Source organism: Gambusia affinis, linkage group LG24 (genome assembly GCF_019740435.1).
Source record: "Gambusia affinis linkage group LG24, SWU_Gaff_1.0, whole genome shotgun sequence".
NCBI lineage: Eukaryota > Metazoa > Chordata > Actinopteri > Cyprinodontiformes > Poeciliidae > Gambusia > Gambusia affinis.
The window spans coordinates 7,143,546-7,166,834 of record NC_057891.1 but is presented as its reverse complement, the minus strand read 5'-3'; the positions used below and the strand labels follow the sequence as shown (position 1 = coordinate 7,166,834).

General features: G+C 37.5%; 1 protein-coding gene across 5 annotated transcripts in view; it reads right to left on the bottom strand.

Moving 5' to 3' along the window:
• LOC122827182 (interleukin-1 receptor accessory protein-like 1) overlaps nucleotides 1-23,289 on the bottom strand; it is a 236,305-nt gene that overhangs the window by 188,787 nt on the left and 24,229 nt on the right. For 2 of the 5 annotated variants that reach the window (XM_044109811.1, XM_044109815.1), the window contains exons 1-2: nucleotides 16,045-16,485; nucleotides 3,026-3,119 (exon numbers count right to left, since the gene is read on the bottom strand). The exons of 1 other annotated variant lie outside the window; for it this stretch is intronic. In XM_044109811.1, the coding sequence (XP_043965746.1) occupies nucleotides 3,026-3,107 (82 nt within the window). In that variant the 5' untranslated portion in view covers nucleotides 3,108-3,119; nucleotides 16,045-16,485. Of the gene's footprint in view, nucleotides 1-3,025; nucleotides 3,120-16,044; nucleotides 16,486-23,289 lie in introns of those variants that run through there. 2 more of the 5 variants (XM_044109810.1, XM_044109813.1) reach the window with 1 other exon arrangement.

Genomic DNA, 23,289 nt, shown 5'->3' with positions numbered 1-23,289 from the left:
TTGCATCTCTACTGACTTTTCTGTTCTATCCAAGCTCACACCTTACCGTTTCTTCCTAATCTATTTACACTTTATAGCCAGATACAAGCAGTCCTTAATTCATAATTTTTACTTGGTAAGGTATTTTTGAAAACCTATTTGGAAAATTGTTACATGATTACACCTCATAATGTAGTGTTTCTATGAAATTTCTTGCATATTTCATATTGAACACTTAATATTCTGTTTAGCTTTGATACCTCTTTGGTCCAGTTGCCTCACAAGAATAACAATGAGATTTAGATCCCTAATCACACTGAAATGCAGCAGTCTTCAAATGCTACATATTTGAATGAAGAAATATTGCTTTCATTATGGAAAACCATCAGATTTTAGCAAATTATGATATGAAATATTTAAAGGCACAAACAAATTTTGTGTGTGGTCAGTAGGAAACATCCCATGGCAGATAGATTATAAAAAGTATCACTGTTGATTAGACATTTAACATTTGTTTCTCATGAGATTTCCCCAAATTGACTTTTCCTTCTCTGCCTTCACAGTTCTGCCACTAATATTGGACTAAGCAATACCTGCATAGAACTGGAGAATACTGCAAGAAATGAGACCATCAATCAAACTTAACAGAATGTCTCCAGCAAGTTCCATAAGCTTTGCATCTTGGCTGCTAAAAGCTATCATCAGGTGCAGACATGAAGACCAATTAGAGTCTATCCAATACTGGATCTCCAGTATTCCTATGCTGTTGCTATGGCATACACTGATACTAACATGCTGATTGTGAGTTCTTGTATCACCCAGCTCTAACTCTCTGCAAATCAAATTATTTTATATGCCGAACAGAAAAGAGGGAATGTGAAAAATTGTCTTCTGTCAATGAAAGCGTTCAAAGTGATGGACACCAGCGCCTACAATCACAACAACCAGAGAAACCAAAATGTGATGCCACCCCAGCATAAAAACAACTCCTAGATTAACAGCACAGAATTACTATCTACAACAGCACAAGTATCCAAGAGAGGGGTTGTTATGGAGGTGATGTGCTGAATTAGCTAAAAATATTCATAATTATTCGGTTTGCCCAACCATTTAGACCATTCCAGCCCTCTAGCAATTCAGAGGACTAATGGATATATTCTACATATGAATTCAGAGGATTAGTATGACAGATATGCATTGTATGTTTCTGGACTGTTCCACTCTCTGAGACCAAAAGCAGACAAAGCATTAATCAAATGTGAGTGTTTTCGATGTAATAATCCACTTATTATTTGTTGTGCACATGCAGCACTGAGAGAGGGCTTCCAGGGATTGTGCATGCCAGCAGAAAAGAAAAGCCACTCAGTCCCCCAAGGACGTCAATCAAGTCATTTAATTTTCCTTAAAACGTGCAAATGAAAACACTCCATGCTGAGAATTTTGAATTCTTTTCTATTTTTAATTATTTTCCACTTCAATATTTTAACCCGAATTTAATTTATGGCAAGGGTTTGGTCTCAGAACAGAAAATTAACATTTTAAATGAGCAACATCCAGCAAAAGCTAAAAAATTACTTCAATATTCTATCAATCTCATGCAGATGCAGTCCTTTGAAGAAGTGTCTGGGTGAAAATTCATCCACTGTGACATAAAATGTTCCTTATCCATAATTGTAAACATCTATGGAAGGGTGGGACGACCAGAAATCTTTCAGTGGGAAAATGTTTTCACAGCACCACATGCATTTTTGCAAATCTCCACTTTAATATTTCAATTTTCTTCTTGTTTCTTTGTCATTTTGATTACTATCCTGTCTTTATCTTAGGTGCTGGTAATTTCTACCCCTTCAAAGTGCATTTTTGACTGCTTTGTGCCCAGTTTTTGCGCATGAAACAATTATGCATCAATATCCACTAGGGGGAAGTTTTATACCCACCCTGACAACCAACAATTTAAACAAATTTTCAAAGACTCATTTAAGAAAATATGGATGTATGATAGGTGTTACTTTGGTTTGATAAAGTCTCCTAATCATTTGTATGGAACACGAGGCAAGAGGGCCAAACAGATCAAAACAAAAATAAATAGAAAGTGAGAAAGTTGTCAGGCATTAAACAATCAATAGTCAATCAATCAATACACAAAGGCACTAGAAAGCAACAAAATAGCAATATTTGGGTTGAAAACAGAGACAAATTAGTAAGGGAACAAAGAAATAGGTTTTCCATCACAGGAAGGCCACTGCATCACTAGAACTGTGTTTTATACTTAATTCAACATTTCCTCAGACAAAGAAACCCTAAATCATAAAAAAGCAAGCTTTGAAGATAGACCTGCTCATTCTGGTTCTCTTTCTGCTCCAGAAAAATAAAAATAAACCAGTTTCAATACACCTTTCATTGCCCAAAACCCATTTCAAACAGCAGCTCTCTAACTTGCAACCAGCGTGCCTTCTAATAAAGCTGTACAATCTAAAAAGGGAAGGAACAAAGGATGGGGGTCTGGCTCAAATGGGGTGTTCATTTATCAGTGGACACGATTCAAATCCTTGCTCCAGGCAATGGCTCGTGAAGCTTCGCAAGAGATAGCCCATCGGGGCTTCTGCTGGGAAAGCAAAAAAAAAAAAAATCCTTTGATGAGCCTCGGGCCATTCCTGCACCTGTGCCTAATATGCATGGGCAAAAAACCCAGACGCAAGCAGTCACTGGATGGAAGAAGAAAATAAACGGGAAAAAAAAAAAAAAAAAGATTTCCTTTGTGTTTGCAAATGTGGATGTTCCTCTGCTTTTCATCTATCTCACTTAAAGTAATAATTTCAGCATCTGGAGAGAAGAGGGATGCAGTAATATAAACCTACTCTCAGACTTTAATGCTTACAAGCACAACACCTGCTACTTAAGTAGAAATTTAGTAGAAAATGTAACTTACTTGATTAAATCAAAGCAAAATAACCCATACAAGTGATGCAAAACTGTTGGATATTGAAAGCAGACTTGTACTACTTTGTGTTAAAAGATGAAGTCATAAAAAGGAGCTATGACTTACCAGAACCTCTCTTTGACACAACTTTCAGGCAATGGACCACAAGCGCATGAAGCAGGATCAGAAGAGGGATGGAAGCTTTCATTTTTTAACAGTCCTAAAGGGAAACAGAGGTGAGAGTTATCATTCCACACAGACACAGGGTAAACATAAAAAGATGAGAAAGGGTTCTGACAGCTTAATCAAAGCTACACACTCAGAACTCACAGAATCTCGAGGTCGGCCAGAGAAAGGAGGAAAAAACTCAGGCATCTTTATGTACAAATTTTATGCAACTGCCTTTATTTTATTTTACTGCGAGCAGAGACTTACTGTCTGTTCACAAAGAGGCCAAGACCGTCGATGACATCAAGAACAATCCGTCTCAAGGCAAACTTGGCTTTGCTGTTAGGAACAACCAACAAACTCCACTCTGAACGGACATGCCATAATCAGGTGGTGATTATGGCATGTCTTTATTATTGTTATTGAAAAGGGAAAGCATATCGAGAATGACCCAGTGAACATGTCTACCCTGCTGTGTCAGTAACTGTGGTGATAAAAGGGAAAACTTATTATTACTTTTTTGTTTAACTTGGCTTGTATCGAGAACAGAGTCACTATTATTTAGATTAGTTAATGTATTATGACAGGACAACCCAAAGACTGAGCTCTTTGAGAAGAAAGATGAGGCAAATGTTTGGAGGCAATGATCTAAACTGTCAAACCAAAGAACATTGAACCAAGTGATGCAAGCATGGTGGTGGTACCCTAAACCCAACCTAAACTTAATTCACACATTAGTCCTTAATGAAAAACACAACTTCTCCTCAAGGAGCCCAGGCTTTGGGTCACATAAGGAGTTGTGGGTTCTCACAACATGGAATTTGTTGGAAAATGCTAAAACACATACACACCATCCAAAAACTGATAAAGGGAAGGCCAAGCAAAATATAGTAAGAACCAGATAGCAAGTTATTTTTGTGTGCACGCTTTCAAAAACATATACGCAAAGAAAGAACAAAAGTGTTGATCACACACTATACAAGTATTTTTAGCTGCTTTGAGGATGGACCTGAAGGGACCTGTGTCTAATGAAAACACAAGAGTAATCTCACGAAGCTCTGATGCAGCTGCAACATGCATGTGCCAGGTGTTTGGTTAACAGCTTGTTACTATATATGTACAGAAATAAAAATGAGGAAAAAGACAAAAACAACTTTTACCGAACTGTAAATGTTTCCCAGAGGCAACGGAGTTGTCACTTTCTCTTCACAACACACCAATTGACTGTATAGCTCTTGTTTAGCTCCTTGTTGAAGAACTAGGGACATGTTAAGCGCATCGGGATGTCCATGTAATTTACAAGGATACTTCCACTGGCATTTCAGGCGTCACAAAGGTACTCCACATAGATTTCACAATGCTGCATCAGAAAACAGCCCTTGAGAAACTGAGTTATGTGAAAGTGTCCAGCTGCCAAAGATTGCGGCATTGGCAGTTTCTCCTCCTCAAAGCCCCACTGTCATCAGTTCTTGCATCATAAAACTAATACATTCTCAGAAATGCAGTCACTGTGACACAAAAATCCTAACTTTATTATTATTATTTTTCCATTTTGAAAGCAACATTAGTTGATTTCAAACAAATGGGTGATGACATCTCTTCTGCTTGGTGTTTCTCTGGTTTATATCTTATGTTATAAGGGATAAAAATTAAAGCATATAAAAATTTGTTTTCTTCCTTCTGGAAACAATTGATGACAAGACACTGAGGTAATAGACCTTTAAAATAAAAAGCGTTTATAACAGCTTGTCATGTCAGCCAACTCAATGGTCCATCTACAAAGATGGACCTGTCACCTGCCTCTCATTCTTTGATTGTTTTTATATTTTTTTAAGGATCCACCTTCTCCTTTTTCCAGACAGTTTTTCCTCCATGGCGGATTCATCCAAAATTCAATTACCTTTGAGGACGACGTGGTAATAGAAATGGGGTACTCTCTCAGCCCCCTGACAGGAAGGAGTTAGCCCTGGAAATGCATCCTGTCTTCACTCTCAAACATTTCCACCACTCTACCACTGAGGCTCCATTTACTGCGTCCTGCCAAATGGATATTGAGATTCTGTTTTTTTAATCTGCGTACCCTGACGCTCAGTGTGAAGCAGCAACGTATCAGCATATCTTCTGTTAACTAGATATCAAAAATAAAGTATAAACTGAAAGAAGGAAATAATAACAGATTATTTTTATACAAGGTCTTTTTGGTGACTTGAAAAACAGCACTGCAAGTGTTGCCTCCACAAACCTGAATTTCAAAAGGAAGAAATTACATAATTACCTTTTTGTAATGGTAATAATGTACATAATGTCAACACTTGAGTGGAAAAGAACTGAGCTAAAAAGGCCTGGTTATTTATTTTTTGTATATCCTTTTCAGTACAGTATTCTATATGAATCCAGCAATACTGTTCACCTTCTGTAGCTGTAGTCAAAAACCTTTCAAATGTCCTACCTTGTGACAAACGTATGAAATTATGACTTAATGAAAGCAAAGTTATTCACAAATCATCTTGTCCTTTAGGCGTAGCTTGCAAAGGTAAAGACAATATGCAGGTCTGAGCAAGAAACTAATTAGTGTGAATGTTGTACGTTTTACTTCAAACCTTTTTCAAATATTTAGGTACAGTGGTGAGCATTTAATTTTATAACACATATAGATTCTGGCCATTTTTGACTTTAATTTAGGAACTCAAAATCTAATTTAACAGTCCAGGTCTTGGTTAATAAATGTCCTTCCAAGGTTTATGTAGAACAATGAATTTCCTCTCCTGTCCAAACAGATAACTAGCAACAATATTTCCATCACACTAAAAAACACAAATATTTGATATGGAGCCTCAGCTACAACAGCAGTTTTTCAAAAATGCGAGAATTGTTATAGGCGTTATGCATCAACTTGCATAAGGCAAAAGTAATGGTATCTCTACGCAAGTCTCAGTATGAATATACCATCTCTCCATCTCTGTCATTACACCCCTTTCCCTCTTCCCTGTGTCACCTTTGTGTCTCCTTCCTCCTACCTTCAGGCAGAAAAATTGATATGTACTCTGCTTGGCGAGTTAACATTTCTATTTGTGAAAAACACTTCTTAAGCCCTCATACCCTTGGCTGACGCACACCCACCCACACAAGTCTGTGCTCTCCTCGCTGAATTATTCCATTTTAGATTATCTAATAACCAGCAACCACAAGCCTCCATGTTCTTGACTCTTGCAAAGAGAAAAATTAGAAGAAAAAAAAGGAGAATCAGACATATTTTAATGTGTTTAGATCTAAAATTGTCAGAATTGTATTTAATGAATAATTCTTTGACCTAGCATGTGGACAGGCCTTTCCTTTTCAATGGTAAGCACTTTATGCTAGTGAAAAGGATCCGCCTTCTATGCTGTGTAGACATATTCCTTCAATGCATCTACACACTTTGCTATGGTGTTGACACATACCCGAAACATATTGGGTATGTTTCGTTCATACCCCAATATCAGGGTATGAACGAAACGGCTTTCAAAGATGTCCTCTACAGTAGTTGAGTATTGCAACTGGTAACTTTAAAACACGAAGATAATGTTAGTTAAGCATCCAACAACAAATTCTCACCACAAATTGTTACCAGAGAACTATTAGAATGACAAGACCTTGTGATACTTGTGTCAAAAATTTTGATTAACCCAAATTGTATTTTCTTTATTTCCAATCATCTTGTTGTCTTCGCCATTTTCTGTCAGCTTTGTCATCTTGCTCACTAAAGTATATATCCAAATGTGAGCAGTGAAAGTCAATGCAAACGGCAAATTAGATAAGTAATGAATGCAAAGCCATGAATGCAAAGAACCTTAATACTACCAGCTTTCAAAATATTACATTCTAGCAGTGCTTTCTGATTGCAATGTTGGACATTTTGATATTGGATTGTCGACTGTAATACAATATACTGTGAAGCTCCATATATTTCAAAAGCAAATTGACCACCTCACCAAACTGACTGAATGTTGTTTCCAAGTCCAGTTTGTAATATTTATAAAGCCGACGACACAATCAGGAAATCCCGAACGCTTAACAATAACCGTGATGTAAGTTTAAAGAGCATAAACAGCCAAAGGAATACTTAAAAAAATAAAAACTGATAATGTGATCTAAAGTCATTTATACTTAGTTGATTTGAAGTCATTATTTGTAATTCGTTTGTGGTTGAGCTGCATGCCAACTAAATCTTTTACCCTGCACAGTGATGAGACAAGGATGACATTAGAGGAACGAGGCTCTCTGGATATTGCAGGTGAAAGCAAATAAAATCAACACAGGATGAATAAACACAAACGCCTAAGCCTGCCATGAATCAGAAACTGCTGGAAGCTTAGTGTCACGGTCCACCAAGAGTGGATTTTACCAAACATGGATTTCAGGCATATAATACCAGAAAGAATCATCTGTTCCACAATAGTCACTTTTTTAGAGGTTCTTGTAGCTCTATTCGCATTTACTGTTTAGTAGGTAAACCGAGAGAGAAAGGGATGAAATGCAGTAAATGGGCTAAGTCTGAAACCTGGGACAAGTGTGTTGAAGACTTTAGCCTCTGTATAATGATGCACCTGCTCTACCCCGGGGTCATGTGGCACCCCTAAAATAGTCAAATTCAAGCTAAATTTGAAAACGCCCACACAAATAACCCAGATACCGCCTAGAGAAACTGAGGCTTTTCACTATATTAAGACTGAACTCACATTGCAGAAACTGTGTAGATTAATAGGAAGGATGACAGTGTCAACATGACAATGATTCCAAACACACACAACCTTCTGTCAACAGGGTAACATTAATAGTCTCCCAAAAGCTACAAAAAACACTATATATAAAAAGTATTGAGTGTGTAAAAGATGGACATCTGCCTGGAGACCAACAGATTTAAATGAGCTCTTCAAATTCAGCTGAGAAGAATGGGCAAATATCCAAGATGGTGAGATAAAAACTTTGATATTAATAATAAAAGATGAATGTAATAATGATTTCATGCTAAAAATGAATGGTTCAAAGGCATAATTGAGAGCAAAAACTTAAATAAGAATAACAAAGTTAACTGAACTGGTAAACTGAGTGGTATGGATTACATCCTTTTCATGTTTTATAGTACCGTATTTTGTTTTCTTTTTGCACAGCCAAAACAACTAATTCTCAAAACCCAGAAGAGATAAGGATATTTGATGTGATGGCACTGGAAGGGAAATTTACCACAACTGCTGCTAAACCAGATTGTAAAATTTCATACCACAGCTCTCTGAGGTCCAATATCAACCAGATCCAAACATAGCAGGTACATTTCATGGAAATGCTAAATACAATCAAAACTCCTCAAGTTTAGGTGGAGACTTCCAATGGTGGTGATTAATATTCAGACTGCAGCGTTTCTTTCTTTATCTCTTCCTCACCACAACCTCTTAGACACATTTTTACTCGGCACCTAAATTTACATCTGTGACATTGAGACTGATCTGCTGCTGAACCGATGAGTCTCCAGCTAACTCTACGGTATGCTAATGCTATGCAGTAGAGAGCATCAAAGTCTTCAAGAGGCTCTGACTTAAAAAACACTGCATATTTTACAGGATAACGGCAGGAGGAGATTTCCTTGGCAACATATTTCAGTTAAAAGAAATACAACAGTCGACATTTATTCAGCTCTGCAGTTACTCTTAAATTAAAGAAATTAATTGCTAGCATTAAAACGCCTCATATAAATGCTTTTAAGCCATTAAGTGTAAAGAGTAAAGACCCACAAAATGAAGCAATACACCCAGGTAAACATTTCAGCAGAAAGCTCTTTTCTGCTAAGTAGCAGAATGGTTAGCTGATTAAGGAACAAAGGATGGAAGAAGATTGTTAGATTATTAACACAAGCTATGTTAGTCAAATGGCTCATTTGTGTATAGAGATTTTTTATTTAATTTTATGTAATGCACTTTGCAAATTGTCGTAAAATGGTTGATATTGCAAGGAAGGTTCGTTTTATGAGTAAATATAAGTTCTTTATGTAGAAAAAGGAGACCAGAGCATAATGCTAGCACTTGTTACAATATGTCAAAATTATGTATAATTGTAGATCCACAAATCCAGAATGTTAAAGCCATTTGTCTTCCATGCAAATTTTCCCATTGACAATCTTTCTTACATGTCTGAAACCAACAAACTCTGAAAATAAAAACAAATTTAAGAGCTATGACAAGCTCAAATTGTGCAATGCAAATAAGTTTGCACACAATAACAGATGACCCACACCCCACGCCAGGATGCAGAGATTCAATATCCGAGGACAAGAAGTGCTGCGTCCCCGGGCCCTTCCTGTAAAGTGGCCTATAAATCATGAACCCTGTTGAGAGTCTCTCTCTGTGGGTCTGGTCCAGGACAGGGGGAAAAAGGCACCCCTGCAGCCCTGATGCAATAAAAGTTTTCTGCAGCATAAAATTATTGCTACCACTCGCCAAGCTGGGGTCTGGATTATTCCATGAGTTGCTGTGTTTTGGTTCAGATATGAAGCACCAGCCTACCAATGAATTCAGGGGAAACAAAGCTAAAAGAAGAAAAACAAAAATGAGAAGTGTTGTTATCACATTGTGGTGGAAGCCACTTACTCTAGAATTCCTTTTAATGTCAATGTGCACGAACAAAGCACAACTAAATTTAAATTGAAGATGGTGGATGTAGGACAATTACGCAGAGAAGAGGTTATAGCCAAAGACTGTGCCTAAAGTAGTCTCAATCTTCTCCAAAATAACCACTGGAATAAGAAGACTCCAGAGAAGATGCTTGCAGAAGTCATACTTTCTGGACATTATGAGAAGAACCCATGGTTTACATGGCAACAGACAGCAGCTCTGTTGTTGTTAGTGTAATCCAGATTACCAATAGCGAATGAATATGAATATAAATATCAATTTATTTAAAAACAATTACAAAAATTCTTGCTGGGCTGCTCCAAAATGTTAATATTACTTCCCAATTATATTAAGAATAAAGAAGCAATTCCCCTTAAGAAACATGCTAGTAAAAAACGGAGATTAAACCTAAATTGTCAGTGGTATGAACATGTTGTCTTTATATACCAAATGTCAATTGAACTGATTCTTTATGAGAAAGTCCAACTTGTATGTGAATGAGAAAAATGTTAAATTTGACTTTATTTTAAAAACTATTGTAAAGGTTGTTCTTCTTTTGTTGTTGTTGAACGGTAACAATAGGACACAAGAGTATCAACTATACCACAAATAAACCCAAAGACAGGTCATTTATTATTGATAATTTATTGAATGCTTATGATTGATTGATTTTTTATTAACTAAATAAAAACCTGGGGGGTGAGCCCAAACAAAAATCTAATTATCTGCTTTTGGAGATAAAAAAAAATTAATACATTTTTGTGTATAGATGGATCACCACCTGTTACGAATACTTCCACAGTAGTTTTACACTTTACCTTTAGGAACTGATGATGCATAAAGCAAAGGCAAGCAAATAAAACTATTTTCATCCTCTTTGGTCTTTGTTGTGATCACATTTACGGCCTCATCTCAGTCTGAAGCAGGCTGAAATGTATGTAGAAAATTAGCTGTAAATACTATGTTGCCCCAGGTCTCGTGTGAAGTAGCTAATGACAAATGAAGAACTGCTAATGAAGCGCTCCTTGATTTCACTCACTATTAATCCCTTGATGTAGCTGTTCTATTTAAGCCCCTGCCTGGCTCCAAGAGGAGAATTTGGTGTAGACTCTCTCAGTGTGCATTAATGGAGTATGCAAACAGAGCATGCTCATAGTTCCCATTTGAGTAAATGCTGTATGTAATAGTGTGAGCCTTTTCATTCAGTGACAACCCAGAAGCCCTTATGGAGACTATTATAAATGAATATGTTCAAGGCTATCTTGAATTGTCTAATTGACTCAGGTCAGAAGGTGAATACAGATTGATGGCTGTGATTATGACCTGAACACAGAACGTTTCCTCCTTTGTTCTCCTAAATTATGTTGACTGGCTTTTTTTTTTTCTTCCTTCCGAGTAGCTTTTTAAATAAAAAGAAAATATCTCCGCATCAATGTATGGAATGTCAGAACCCAGGCTTCATGAATGAGTAAGCACAGATGTGATGGAGAGAGGAGGGGAAATGGGAGGAAAATTTCTTCATCTCATTTCCCCTGGCATGCAATTTCCATCCTCTATCCACTTCTCTAGTATCTAAAAAACACATCAACTTCATCTTTGTAAGCTGAAAGGGTCGGAGAGGATCACCTCCAGACATGGCACTATGACGGCAGTGTTAAAAACAAAGGATGAAGATAACATTTCTGTTCTCCTACATAGAGGTAATGGTCTCCTCTTTGCACTACAGATTAAAGCAGCGAATAGTTTGATGGCAAACATAAGTTGCCCACAGCAAAGAAAAATAAAGTGAGGTTGCCCGCAGATGGCCATTTTAGAGATTTCAACATCAGTACCTTATTGTATCCTCCATTATTTCCCTCTACAAGAACTGCCTATAACATTTGAGTTTTAGCACTTACAACTCTGTAGCTGAACCCCAAGTCCTTTTATTTTATGATGCAACGAACACAAAAATAAAGCATACAATGGTATTTTACTTTGATCCACTTTACGCTATGCCCGTCCACCGACACTACTTAAATTATACAAAGCACCGATGAGCAACGGAAAGAGACATCTGAAAATGATGCCATTACCATCACTTTATGAAGTTATTAAGCAGCGCTCAGTTAGAACTGAAATGCCATTACATGCTGAAAGTAAATAAAACTGGCACCACAGCAGCAGATGCTCAGTCGTACTCGTTTCCCTACATGAAGGCACTCCCATCGAGGTCTTAAAAAAGAGGGAAAAAGGGCAGCCTGAAGATGATTTGTAAGGAAGACTATTCTTTGATACGTCTTTGCTGAATAATAGAGGTAAAAGAAGCACAGGTAGCTCAACTTACTCAAAGTGTATGGGGAGGGACAATTTAAGGCCATTTATTTTTCTATACAGCTTGGATTTCCATTTACAGTGGCTTAAGGCCTGACTCAATTCCAGCATTAACTCATGATTGAAATTCATAAAGGAGTTGAGTCATTCAAACACTGGCGTCCACCAAGAGAGCAGTAAATATGTAGCTTTTACAAGATGCAGAAAGTCAGTTTGTATTGACTAAACTATGCTAACTGATTTTTTGTTTTATGGAAATTTTACAAAACATAAACGTTTACTGAACAAGAGCAAATGTAAGAAACTTTTTGCAGAGAAAATACATTTATCCTTAAAGGTAAGAGCGTGTGGATTCAGATTATTGGACACATAGACAGTATCCACATCTGTGGAGACTTGATAATGACACAATGTATATAGACTATAACATATTCCACTTGTATGCTAACAACCATGCTCACCAGTTGCAGTAGTAACTGTGGTTAAAGTCACAGTCAACTTCTTTAAAGCATACAAAGTCCTTTGTAAACATCAAACCCATAAAAGGAAATGATTTTCCTAAATATACATTTGCTTAACTCTACAGAAGACAACCAAAGCTTGCAACGATGAAGCATTACACTCTGTATTGTCAATAACTAGACGCACAAAAAAGTTCAAATAAAGCCCAAAAACTGCACAATAATTTGAAAGGTTTATGAAAAATATTGCATTACTCTTCTTACAGAACTAGTAGCATGTAAGCTATTGCACCTTTCAGTATAATAACTAAAACAGATCAAAATATTGTAGATGTAGCCCCACAGGTCATACCAATCTGGGTGGTGAGCAATATCGCAGAAATCTACATATACTCTCCAGTTAATCCACATGATGCTTTTTTGACCTTCCTACTGCTTCATGAAGTAAGAAAGCCTATAGGCACCTGATAAAAAAAAAAAAAATCCACTTTATTTCCTGTAATGATTCTTTTGAAGGAGCGACGCCACATGCAAAGATATATTGTTATTTATCGGCTCTACCACACTTATCAATTCCTGACATGATGGCTGCAACAAAAATAAATGAGTCTGGATCAGATCGATGCCCAATGATTGCGACTGAAAATGGAACAAGGCATGGAGAAAGAGGAATCTCATCTTCAGAGGAATTGGATTTTCAAAAGATTTAACTGAGCACGCCTGTTATGTATGTCGTCCGCAGCTTCTAATGCTCTGATTTCACAACAGCCAATAACTCTGCTCAGCAATGCCAAGCAAGCAGCGAGAGATGCACAGGGTCAATACATTTGGGATACTAGCACACACATCCACATGCTTTCTCTCTCACACACACACACACAAGTTGCCTTGTGGGTTTTCACATCTTCCCCTCGAGTCATATTAATGTCATTTAACAGCCATGATTGAAGTAGCCGGATCTCAACTTCCTCTCTGACCATCTTGCTCACAAATCCACACCAATTGCGCCAATCACTCCTCGCACTGAGCCAATATTCCACAATGAGACAAGCCTTATTTCCCACCACATTAATGAACTCTTTCATTTGAAAGCCTGTGACTGTCTGGCCCCTTGATTGCAAACCCAAGGCCAATGGGCCTAGGTGACAGCTCCTTGAAAATTAAAAGCATCAATCAAGAGAGGGGCAGAACAGTTGTGGGATGCTTTTACATTCTCCTGTCCACCAGACAGAACAATGCAAGCTGAATGAGGTCAAAATGCTTATGAATGTTGTTTTTTTAGCGTAGTTTGCAACGTGAAGTTTATGTCAGTTAAAATTGTGTTTAGATAGTGAGACAGCATTCATGTATACATCACCTACGCACACTTTGTTAAGTGTTGCCTTAGTGGCAGAGAGACTTTTTGGGAATTTCTTTCCCCCAAAAGTTTCTGCTACAAGTTGTCATGAAGCAAACACAAGGTCACTACTTTTTTGTAAACATCAAAACAAATTGTATTTAAAGTAAAACAACACTTATAAATGGTTTTCTGAATTCATAAATCAAAATATTACAAGTGTACATTTCTGTTTGAACCCAGCTTTGCCAAAGATTTGTAGAACAGACTTTTCTTGCTTCTCCAGATGCCGATCGTTTGGGATAAGAGACTAAATTTTTTTTTTACCAATTAATCTTTGCGAAGTAGCTCAACTCCCAACAGACTGGATTGAGCAGATCTGCAAACGTCTTTTTCTCAGTCTTGCCACAGAATACCAATTGGATTTGGGTCTAAACTTTGACAAGATGATTCTCAGACATGTTTGTGGTTGTTGTGCTGTGGGAAGGGGAACATTTACCTCAGTTTCAAGTCTTCTTCAGACTCCAATAGGCTTTTCATTTGATGATTGCCCTGTATTTAGTTGCAATGTGTGCACTTCACTGCTGAGAATGACTTGTGAAGCCGTTGATCAGAGTAAAGGGGTGGAAATGCATGCTACACTTTTCAGAAGCAAAAAATTCTGAAAACTATTATTTTGTGTTGGTATAGCTCAGGGGTGGGCAACTCCAGGCCTCGAGGGCCGGTGTCCTGCAACCTTTAGATGTGTCTCTACTTCAACACACCTGCGTCAAATAACGAGGTCATTAGCAGGACTCTGGAGAACCTGACTGCACTTAGGAGGTGATTCAGCTGTTGGATTCAAGCGTGTTGGACCAGGAAGACATCTAAGAGTTGTGGGAAACCGGCCCTCAAGGACCAGGATTGCCCACACCTGGTATAGCTCATAATCACCCCCAAAAATTCACATTGACTCTTGAGGCTCATAAATAGTTCTGCAAGGCATTATAGCTCAAAATAATGAGAGGTGACCATGTCTCAGAACTTCACATGGTTTTGTACTTTAAACTTCATCCGGGGACAGAAGAGGAATTCAGAGGATAAACTTGACCTGTAAGAATACAGGGGTGAGGGGGGAAGAGCCAGAGCCAGATGACATAATCTCTGTCTAAATCAATTTCTGTATAAGAGCACTCGACTCAGCTCAATATGTAGCTGCAGGGCTGCTGTTAAGTGGCTGCTGCCATAGACCTATTAATTCATGTGATGCTGGGCGATGCTGCAGCCAAGCTTCACCCTGGGTTTAGAAATGAATAAATATGTCATAAAAATAACATGGATAACTCAAATTGATTTAATGCTGTAAGTGTCCAAAAGTTCAAGCTGAGAACATCAAGGAAAAAAATTTGTTAATGTGAAGTTAGAGATTTTATCTTAAAATCTCTGCAGAGGTTCTTTGATAAAATGGTGACACTTGCAGCAACTTGCAGGGCTACAGCACCCTCTATAACTCGTTTCTAGTGGATTTAACTTTGCATCAGTGTCACTTGCTGATTCCCAAATATGTTCAACTGGCAAACGCTAATCTGATTAGAGCCAGAGGTGGAGGGGTGACTCTAGCGTCCATATGGACAATCATAATCCATCATCAGTCCAAGCAGAGGGAGAAGAGAGGGAATGCAATTGAGAAGAAGCGATCACCATGCAGAAATTATTTAAGCAAACGGAGCTCGGGATCTTCTCGACTCCTATTTACCCACCACACAATCACGGGCGCTGCTGACGCACAAAAGCCCTTTGCGATTGCATGCAATATTACACAATTACAACGGAAACAAAATGATGCGTAAAATTGCTCTTACACAGATCGATCTGCGCTCAGATTTGTTTTTTCTCTAATGAATTTTTTTTATGCGTGTGTGTGACTTCAGCAGTCCAGCTGCACCGCCGTACTGCAGCCGCTCCAGTCCGCAACGAACGCAAAAACAGACACCGAGATTCATGCGTAACTCGGAGAGAGATGTGCTCTCCTAAAACGCGCATTTATTAACACTGCCGCATATCAGGAAACCAGGATTTCACTCTAACAAAAGCAATCAACTGGTAACTGATGCAGATTTGCAGCATTGGATGGCTATTGTCAATGCAAAATTAACTGGACACCGCATCTTATTTCTGCACGTACCCAGAGAGGATTCAGTACAACTTTGGCAACAGAAAAGAGGAATCATCAATCAAACTTACCCACAAGCAGTTTCCAAAATGATAGAATCCGCTCTGCAGTTAGTTGTAATAACCTCAGACCATAACTGGATCTCAGAATCTCTTCTGCTCCACAAAGTAAACTAGAAGCGGTTGTTTAAGGGGGGGAATATTCCACTTTTCCCAAAAACCGCGGCGTCTTTCCCCAAAATTACATATTGCCAGGCCCGCTGGCGCAAACTGGAGCGCAACCCCCCTTGCAGCCAATCACTTTCAAACAACAGCAAAGAAGAAAATGAAGCGAATCATGACAGGGGAATTATGAAAACTGGCAGCGAAATAATAATAAATGAATGCAGAGCAAAAAAAATAAATAAATTGGAGTATTGATGTGATTATCCAGTTAAAAGCAGGAGCTTGGACGCTCGCAGCTCCGCGCAGATGAGCTTCAAGCGCGACCACAAGAGCGCCAAATTCTGAAGTGAAGGGCAGAAAAAAAAGAGACAAGACACGGTCTCTCCTCTCCCTCTCCACCAGCGTGCAGCTGGATCTTTACATCAATGTGTCGCAAGTTACACCGATCTGTACCGGATGTAAAGCGAGCTCCCATCAAAATAAACAGCCGCTGGCTTGGAAGCATGCGGCCAAATGAAAAATAAATAGATTATAGGTCATGTTTTAATAAAAGAATCCAACGGCCTCATTCTTTCACTTCGATTTTCTACTTCTAATGTTTTCAAAGGACCCATTTGTTCGAAAAATTATATTATTTTGAAACGAAAAAATGACAAGGAGCTCTATTTTTCTTCATCTTGATATTTTGCTTTTGCGTTGCTCTGAAATCTTTATCCGAGTCTCGTAAGTCTCAGCCCAACATTCAAATGAAATGATGCATTGTGATTAATTAAAAACAGAAAGTGGTAAACATTTTAATAGTTGTTAGTTCTATAACAGACGACGTTCAAGTTTGTAGCAGGTGCGACCCCAACATTTCCAGCATCCAGGTGCTCATACTCCAACAGAAATCTGATATATAAGGGGTTTCTAATGCAAATTTAACTTGATGAGATAATCATTATGACCACCTTAATTCCAGAATAATACGATTAATTTTTATGAAGCAGTCCCCCAATTTCCTGAACATTAACCCAACATAAAGTTTCTACAGTGATGTCTAGCATGGCTCTGAGACAAAACAAAAACAGGCAGATGAATTGGGGAATGTAGTTTAATCATCCTGGGCTAGAAAAGGAGGAAACTTATACGTTTAGTGAAACCTTTGCAAGTACAGACACTTGATGTTGCTGAAAATATGGTGTAAGCCAAACTATCTAGTCATTAAAACAGAAAATGTTAGCCTAGCAGTTTCTTAAACTATATATAATGCACAAGATACGAGTTTGCTAAATGGTTTAGACATTAAATCATACAATTCTTCAGAAATAAATGTTTTATTGCATAAATTCCAGTTCGAAGAAATATCTTTCAGTCTTGAAAAACTAAAAAGGCAAGTGAATTAATGCTGATGAATTTCAATATCATTTACCTGAAATTTTATGCAGATGAATGTTTAAGCATAAAAATTATATTTTGGACATCCTTAACAGGAATATTCACAGCAGAAAAATCTTTACAGAAGAAATAATATATGAAAGCAAGAGCAGGAAAATTTTAATTTCTTTGGGGAAAAAAATTAATTGATGCTGAAATGCCCAAAGACGATTAAATTGTAGTTATCGGTGTTTCATAAAAATGCAGGAAAAACTATTTCAAGAACAACATGCAATAATTTAAGCGTCCAGAAAACATGCCGACTGCTGCACATTTAATTATGCACAGAAGTTATGCACGACCTGCCACAAAGTATTCGCTCACTGGCAACAGGAATGAAACGCTGTGCTAAGACCTCAATACAGCTCTTAAGATTTCAAAGGCTGATGAGAACAATCCAAAAATCAGCACATAAAATAAGTCACAATTCTATTCTTCTATATTTTGAGATATACATTGACTCAATCTAATGAGTCTTTATTTAATATGATGGTTTGAAAAAAATACAACTAATAGTGTTGCTCATCCACATAGTTAAAGTATTTTTTTCAAATGTGATCCACATCTATATTTGAAAAGATAAATCTAAATCCCTTGAGATTAGAACGGTAACCAAGCCTTGCTCTTCTCCTCGCGAAAAGGTTTAAAAGAAACTGAGGACTTGTAGGTAAGCAGGCCTCCCTGTCCACCAACCTGACAGTGAAAAGGGACTCGTTTGATTTCCCCCTCACTGGGCCACCCCTGTCAAGACTTTGGCCTCTGGCACAGTGACTCTGTGAGGCGAATTTCGATAAGGGGAGGGCTTCAAGGGGGGAGAAAGGACAGCCTTCTCAGACTGAAACCGTGCACTTGTGAGCTTTCTTTGTCATATATAGATCCTGATGTGAATGGAAGTTCCTTAATGAGTAAGGAAGTGGACAAACACTTCATTGATTCCCTCCCTCCATTCATGGTTTGCTTTCTCAAAATGCCCTCAACTCAATCAAGCAGTTAGTGTGAGGCTTTGTAAAGTGTCCCAAGCATTGAATTTCTTTTTCCTGATTATAGTTTTTCAAGTCAGTTTCCAATGTGAGTGACACACTCAGTTGCAATCATTGCATGGATGGTGACCTGGGCAAGCCCCCCTTATGGACTTCTTAACAGCTCTATGAAGCCCATTCAGATAAGCAACTCTTTGGAACCAGTCACAGATAAAAAGAGTTCAATCAGTAATTAGCGTAAAAATAATTTTGGATAGGTTTTTACATTTTTCTCAGTCTAAGTATTCGCAGATTTTTCTGTGGAATGCAACTCCAAATTATTTGCGGATTCTTTCATAGAGCATATCAAAAATATTAGTAAGGAAATGCAGCTTTGAAAGCTGAAAGACATAAGCACAATGCTACCTGATACACCACTGACTGGTGTTTGCACAGCAGCCAATACCCTATCCAACTGGATGGATTCCCAAAAGTGAAAACAAGGAAGACTGTAGATATTAGCTTCTGCAGAAGTGCTAAAATTGTTTCAACTGTGTGAAAATGCACATTAAAGTAAATTTGTTGTTTAAACTACAAAAATAGACAACTTCTCTAAGCATAGGACATGCAAATAAGTAAAAGCAAAATATTGCATCATTAACAACTGATTCCTCTACATCTTATGTGACCTGACAGTGAGCCCCAGAAGAGTGATAAATTAAAATTCACAAATCACGTTAGGGTTAAGAGTAGTTTTCCCACCCAGTGGTATTAAAAGTGTAAAAGACCAACTTTGAACTATCTGCATTACTTTTGGGACATGTTTTTAAAATAGCATAAGATTATTCATCAACCTCAGTTAAACTGTTGGTGAAATTCAGACATCATTTGGAGATGGTCTGTTTTCAGAGAGAGTTGTGAATTTAATTGGGGTAATGAGGTCACTGGAGGAAGACTTGAAGCCCTTCACCAATTAAACTGCCTAGCAAACAGAGTACTAAACAAGGCTGAGTGGAGAACATCGGTATGACGACGTTATTACAACATACCACAAGGATTAGCATGACCCTTTGTGTTATCCAAATATTGCATGTCTTAATTTGTTCCTGCTGTTGAACAATAATTCAGGACATAAGTGAACAATGTTTAACAAAGGGGACATTCCCAAACAACAAAGCAAGCATAGCTTGTCACTGTGTTAGTAGTAAGTATGATTGAGAGAATGTCTAATTATAGCAGAGTATTTTTCTCTTTTGTTAATCTTAGAAACCTCAAGTGTGCACTGGAGCGGTTCACTGCTGTGTCAAGTGGTCAGGATGAGAGTGGACCTCAAGTCTGTGAACATGATTCTCGACCAGAGGAAGATGGACTGCCCCCTCTGGGTCGGGGGTCAGTCTCTGTCACAAAAAGAGGTGAACCAGTAAGCAAAGCTCTCAATTTAGTGGTTACCAGTTTACCTTCCGGCCTTCATACTTTCCTTACTTAAGGCAGATTTAAAATGTGTGTTTTCTATGTGGCTAGAAAGAAAAGTTAAACTTCAGATAGGCTTTCACAAGTCAACGAAGAGGTGGTTGGCCATGTGGGATTAAACGTGAGCGATAGTAATGGGGATTTGGGGTGTTTAAAGCAGATAAACAATGTATTTGCTGTTGTTGCTTTTACAAGAAGTAAAAAATTTAGGAAAATACATTTTCGATTAGCAAAGTGTTCCCTTTTGATTTTTTTTCTCCTGTTGTGTTACTATTAAACAACCTCAGTTAAGAATGTGATGTTTGGGGGAAAATGGTGCAAAACAAGATGTTCTCAACGACTGACTCAAATAGGTCACATAAAACTTTCATGGTAAATTTTTTTATATCTCTTTTTTATAGATTGAAGATACTTTCTTTTAGTTTCACCCTAAATTGCAACAGTAACAATAGCTGTATTTTTCCTTTACAAAGTATTTTTATTTTAACTTATGTAGACCATTTTTAGTTCCTATTTCGTTGTAGTGCATTCTTCTTACAATGATTACAGTCAGAGCATGCAGCAAAAAGGACATAACCTTTTGCATAGAGATGAATATGCTTCTGTTTTTGGAGGTGATGTCACCCTGCAGTTGATGTATAATTTACTGCAAATCTCCTATTCAGCTCAGCTCCCCAAAGACGATTTAATGGACTGCTACTTGACATTAAGTTTGAATGTGGCAAAGACAAGAACTTAAGAACCGCTTTTTTTTTTCCATCTTATTGTCCTGGGAAGAGATTGAAACATTCTTAAGTTTTAAAATGTTTAAAACAATAATTTCTAAAATTTTTCTGAACAAAGATTTTAGAGGAAGTCCAACTTAAAACCCCAGTGCAAATGATTTAAATATCACTATTCTCATCAGTTCTGTTACTGCCTTTTCCTGTTCAGTCTAACCAATGTTTTTAGGATTGGTTTTGAAAATGTGACACGATATTAAAGAGTCATGAGTTACAGATGTAAATTTTAAATATATTGGACATAAACAGTCTAGTAAGCCTATCAACTAACATGAAATTACTTCAGAACATTTTCCACGTTTGATCTGACCTATATCGTAAATTATTTAGGTAAAAACAGCGTTGTTTTTGTGCACAGCATTTTAGCCGGATGTTACCCTGATATTAATAACAATAATAGTGGATTTTGTAAACAGAATTCTTTTGGAAGCCTTCAAAATACATGCTATGATTAAAATACAAGCTTTCTGCCTCAGTCATTTCACACATGACAGAGAGAGGATGGCGTCTTATTCCTGACTTTTTAGGTCAAAGTGACTAGCAGCTTCCAGCTTTCACCTTGTAGAACTGGAAAAGTAGGGAAAGTATTTCAGACTTCTCAAAGATTTTAGTAGATTTCCATGTTACTTTGATGGCTAAGAGCATGTAAAGATCTCTCCCTACAAGACTCCTATTTGCTCTGTCAAAGGAAAAGCTCTCATTTTTGACAAATGATAGCTATCTAAGTAAACTACAGAAAAATCTAAATTATACTTCCAAGGAAACATTTGGTCAAGTATTTGCCAGTCATAAAAATGGGGTGACAGTGGCTCAGGTGGTGAAGGCATAAGAGACATCTATTTCATTAATGTCAAACTTTTAAAAGACACATTTCACGGTAGTCATTTTTTTGGTTACATATCAGCTGTTTTGCACACAGACCAAAGCTTTCAAGCCATTATTCATGTTATTTCTGATAATTTTCAGCAGATCAAAACACCACCTTTAAGATTAGAGTACTAGATAGGACAAATCGTAATAAAACATTTGTGTTGCACAAGTCTGGGCTCAATGAAACATATTTTGTATCTCCTCAAAAGCTTTTTCCAAAAGTTACTCCAAATTTGAAAAGCAAGCCTCAATCGAACACATATTCTAACCTGTTAAACGAAACTGTACATAATATTTAGTACATGTATATTTACCACTCATTATAAATGTAAAGCTCAATTAAATAAATCAGTTTTCTGGCACAAATTTCAACCCTACTGAAAATTCAAGAACGTTACAACCAAATTCAGTGATCTTTACCTATTATTACAAGAAAAGTTGTTAAAAAAACCATTGAACCAAATACCGGCATTGTACGGATGAGTGGAAATCGCAAATGGCTGAAATTTCCTGTAAACAGGAAAAAATTTTGAGATGCCAAAACCTTCCAGTTTTGTGCAAGTCTGTTGGAGCTGAATAACCTTGTAGCATTGTTTAGACAGAAAATGGCAGGCCTACTCCATTCCTGCACAATGTCTCTTTCAGCATGCAAGGAAAAGCAACACATCGGGTGTTACTAAGCCACAATGAACCCCTGCTGCACCTAACACAGAGCAGCGGGGCAATTTGTGCACGAGGCAGACCGAGTTCACCAACAGCCGAAATCTCCATGTCATGTTAGCTGCTGGAGTCCATTTACTGCATGCTGCATGGTAAATTCCACTGGGGAGTGAAGCAGTCATGGGAACGTTAGTTGTTTAGCCCTTTGTATCAGGGAGAAAATGTTTGCTTTGTGTGTAGCTCTGTGGCAAACATTATAAAAAAGTGACTTTTTCCAGAAAGAAGACAGAATCTAAAACTCCATAACAGGATCAATCTTGAGCTTGACACTGGATGCCAGCAGCTGTGCTCAAAAGGAATAAATGCTGCATTCACAGCTTTTGCCTCATTTAAATTTTTCAGCTAAGACTTAAGAACCTGGTTAGGGACAATGGCTTTATTGTGAAATATTTTTGCTGTGACCTAAAAAATATAATAAACCAGTTTAAAATTTAGACTGGGTATGCTGTGTCACAATCTAGTAAAAAAATAAAAATCATTGGACATTAACTGGCCTCATTGGTTTTTGATTGTTAATCTGAATCTGTTAATGTTTTACTTTCAATACTCAAAAATCATACAAGTGACTAAATTAATCAGATTACAGAGGATGACTGTAAAATATATGAAGTCAAATTACCGTAATACTCTAATGGACTAAGACCTAAAGAAATATTGTTGATAGAAAAAATCTTCAATAAATACCAACTCTTTGTGGAAACTGTCATTCCAGGGAGTTTTATATTTATTAATCAACAGCTGCCCTTGGAATAGCAAGCTTGCTCCTTCGGCACAAGAGGAAAGCCTGTCAGCACTATTCCCATGGCTATGATTACAGATAAAATTTCCCTTGGGTAATTCAAAATGAAGGATTCCAAGACAAGAGCCTCAAATGTTGTTTAACTACAAAAGAACAAATTGCATGTCAAGTAAAATGCATCCTCTTATAGAATGAC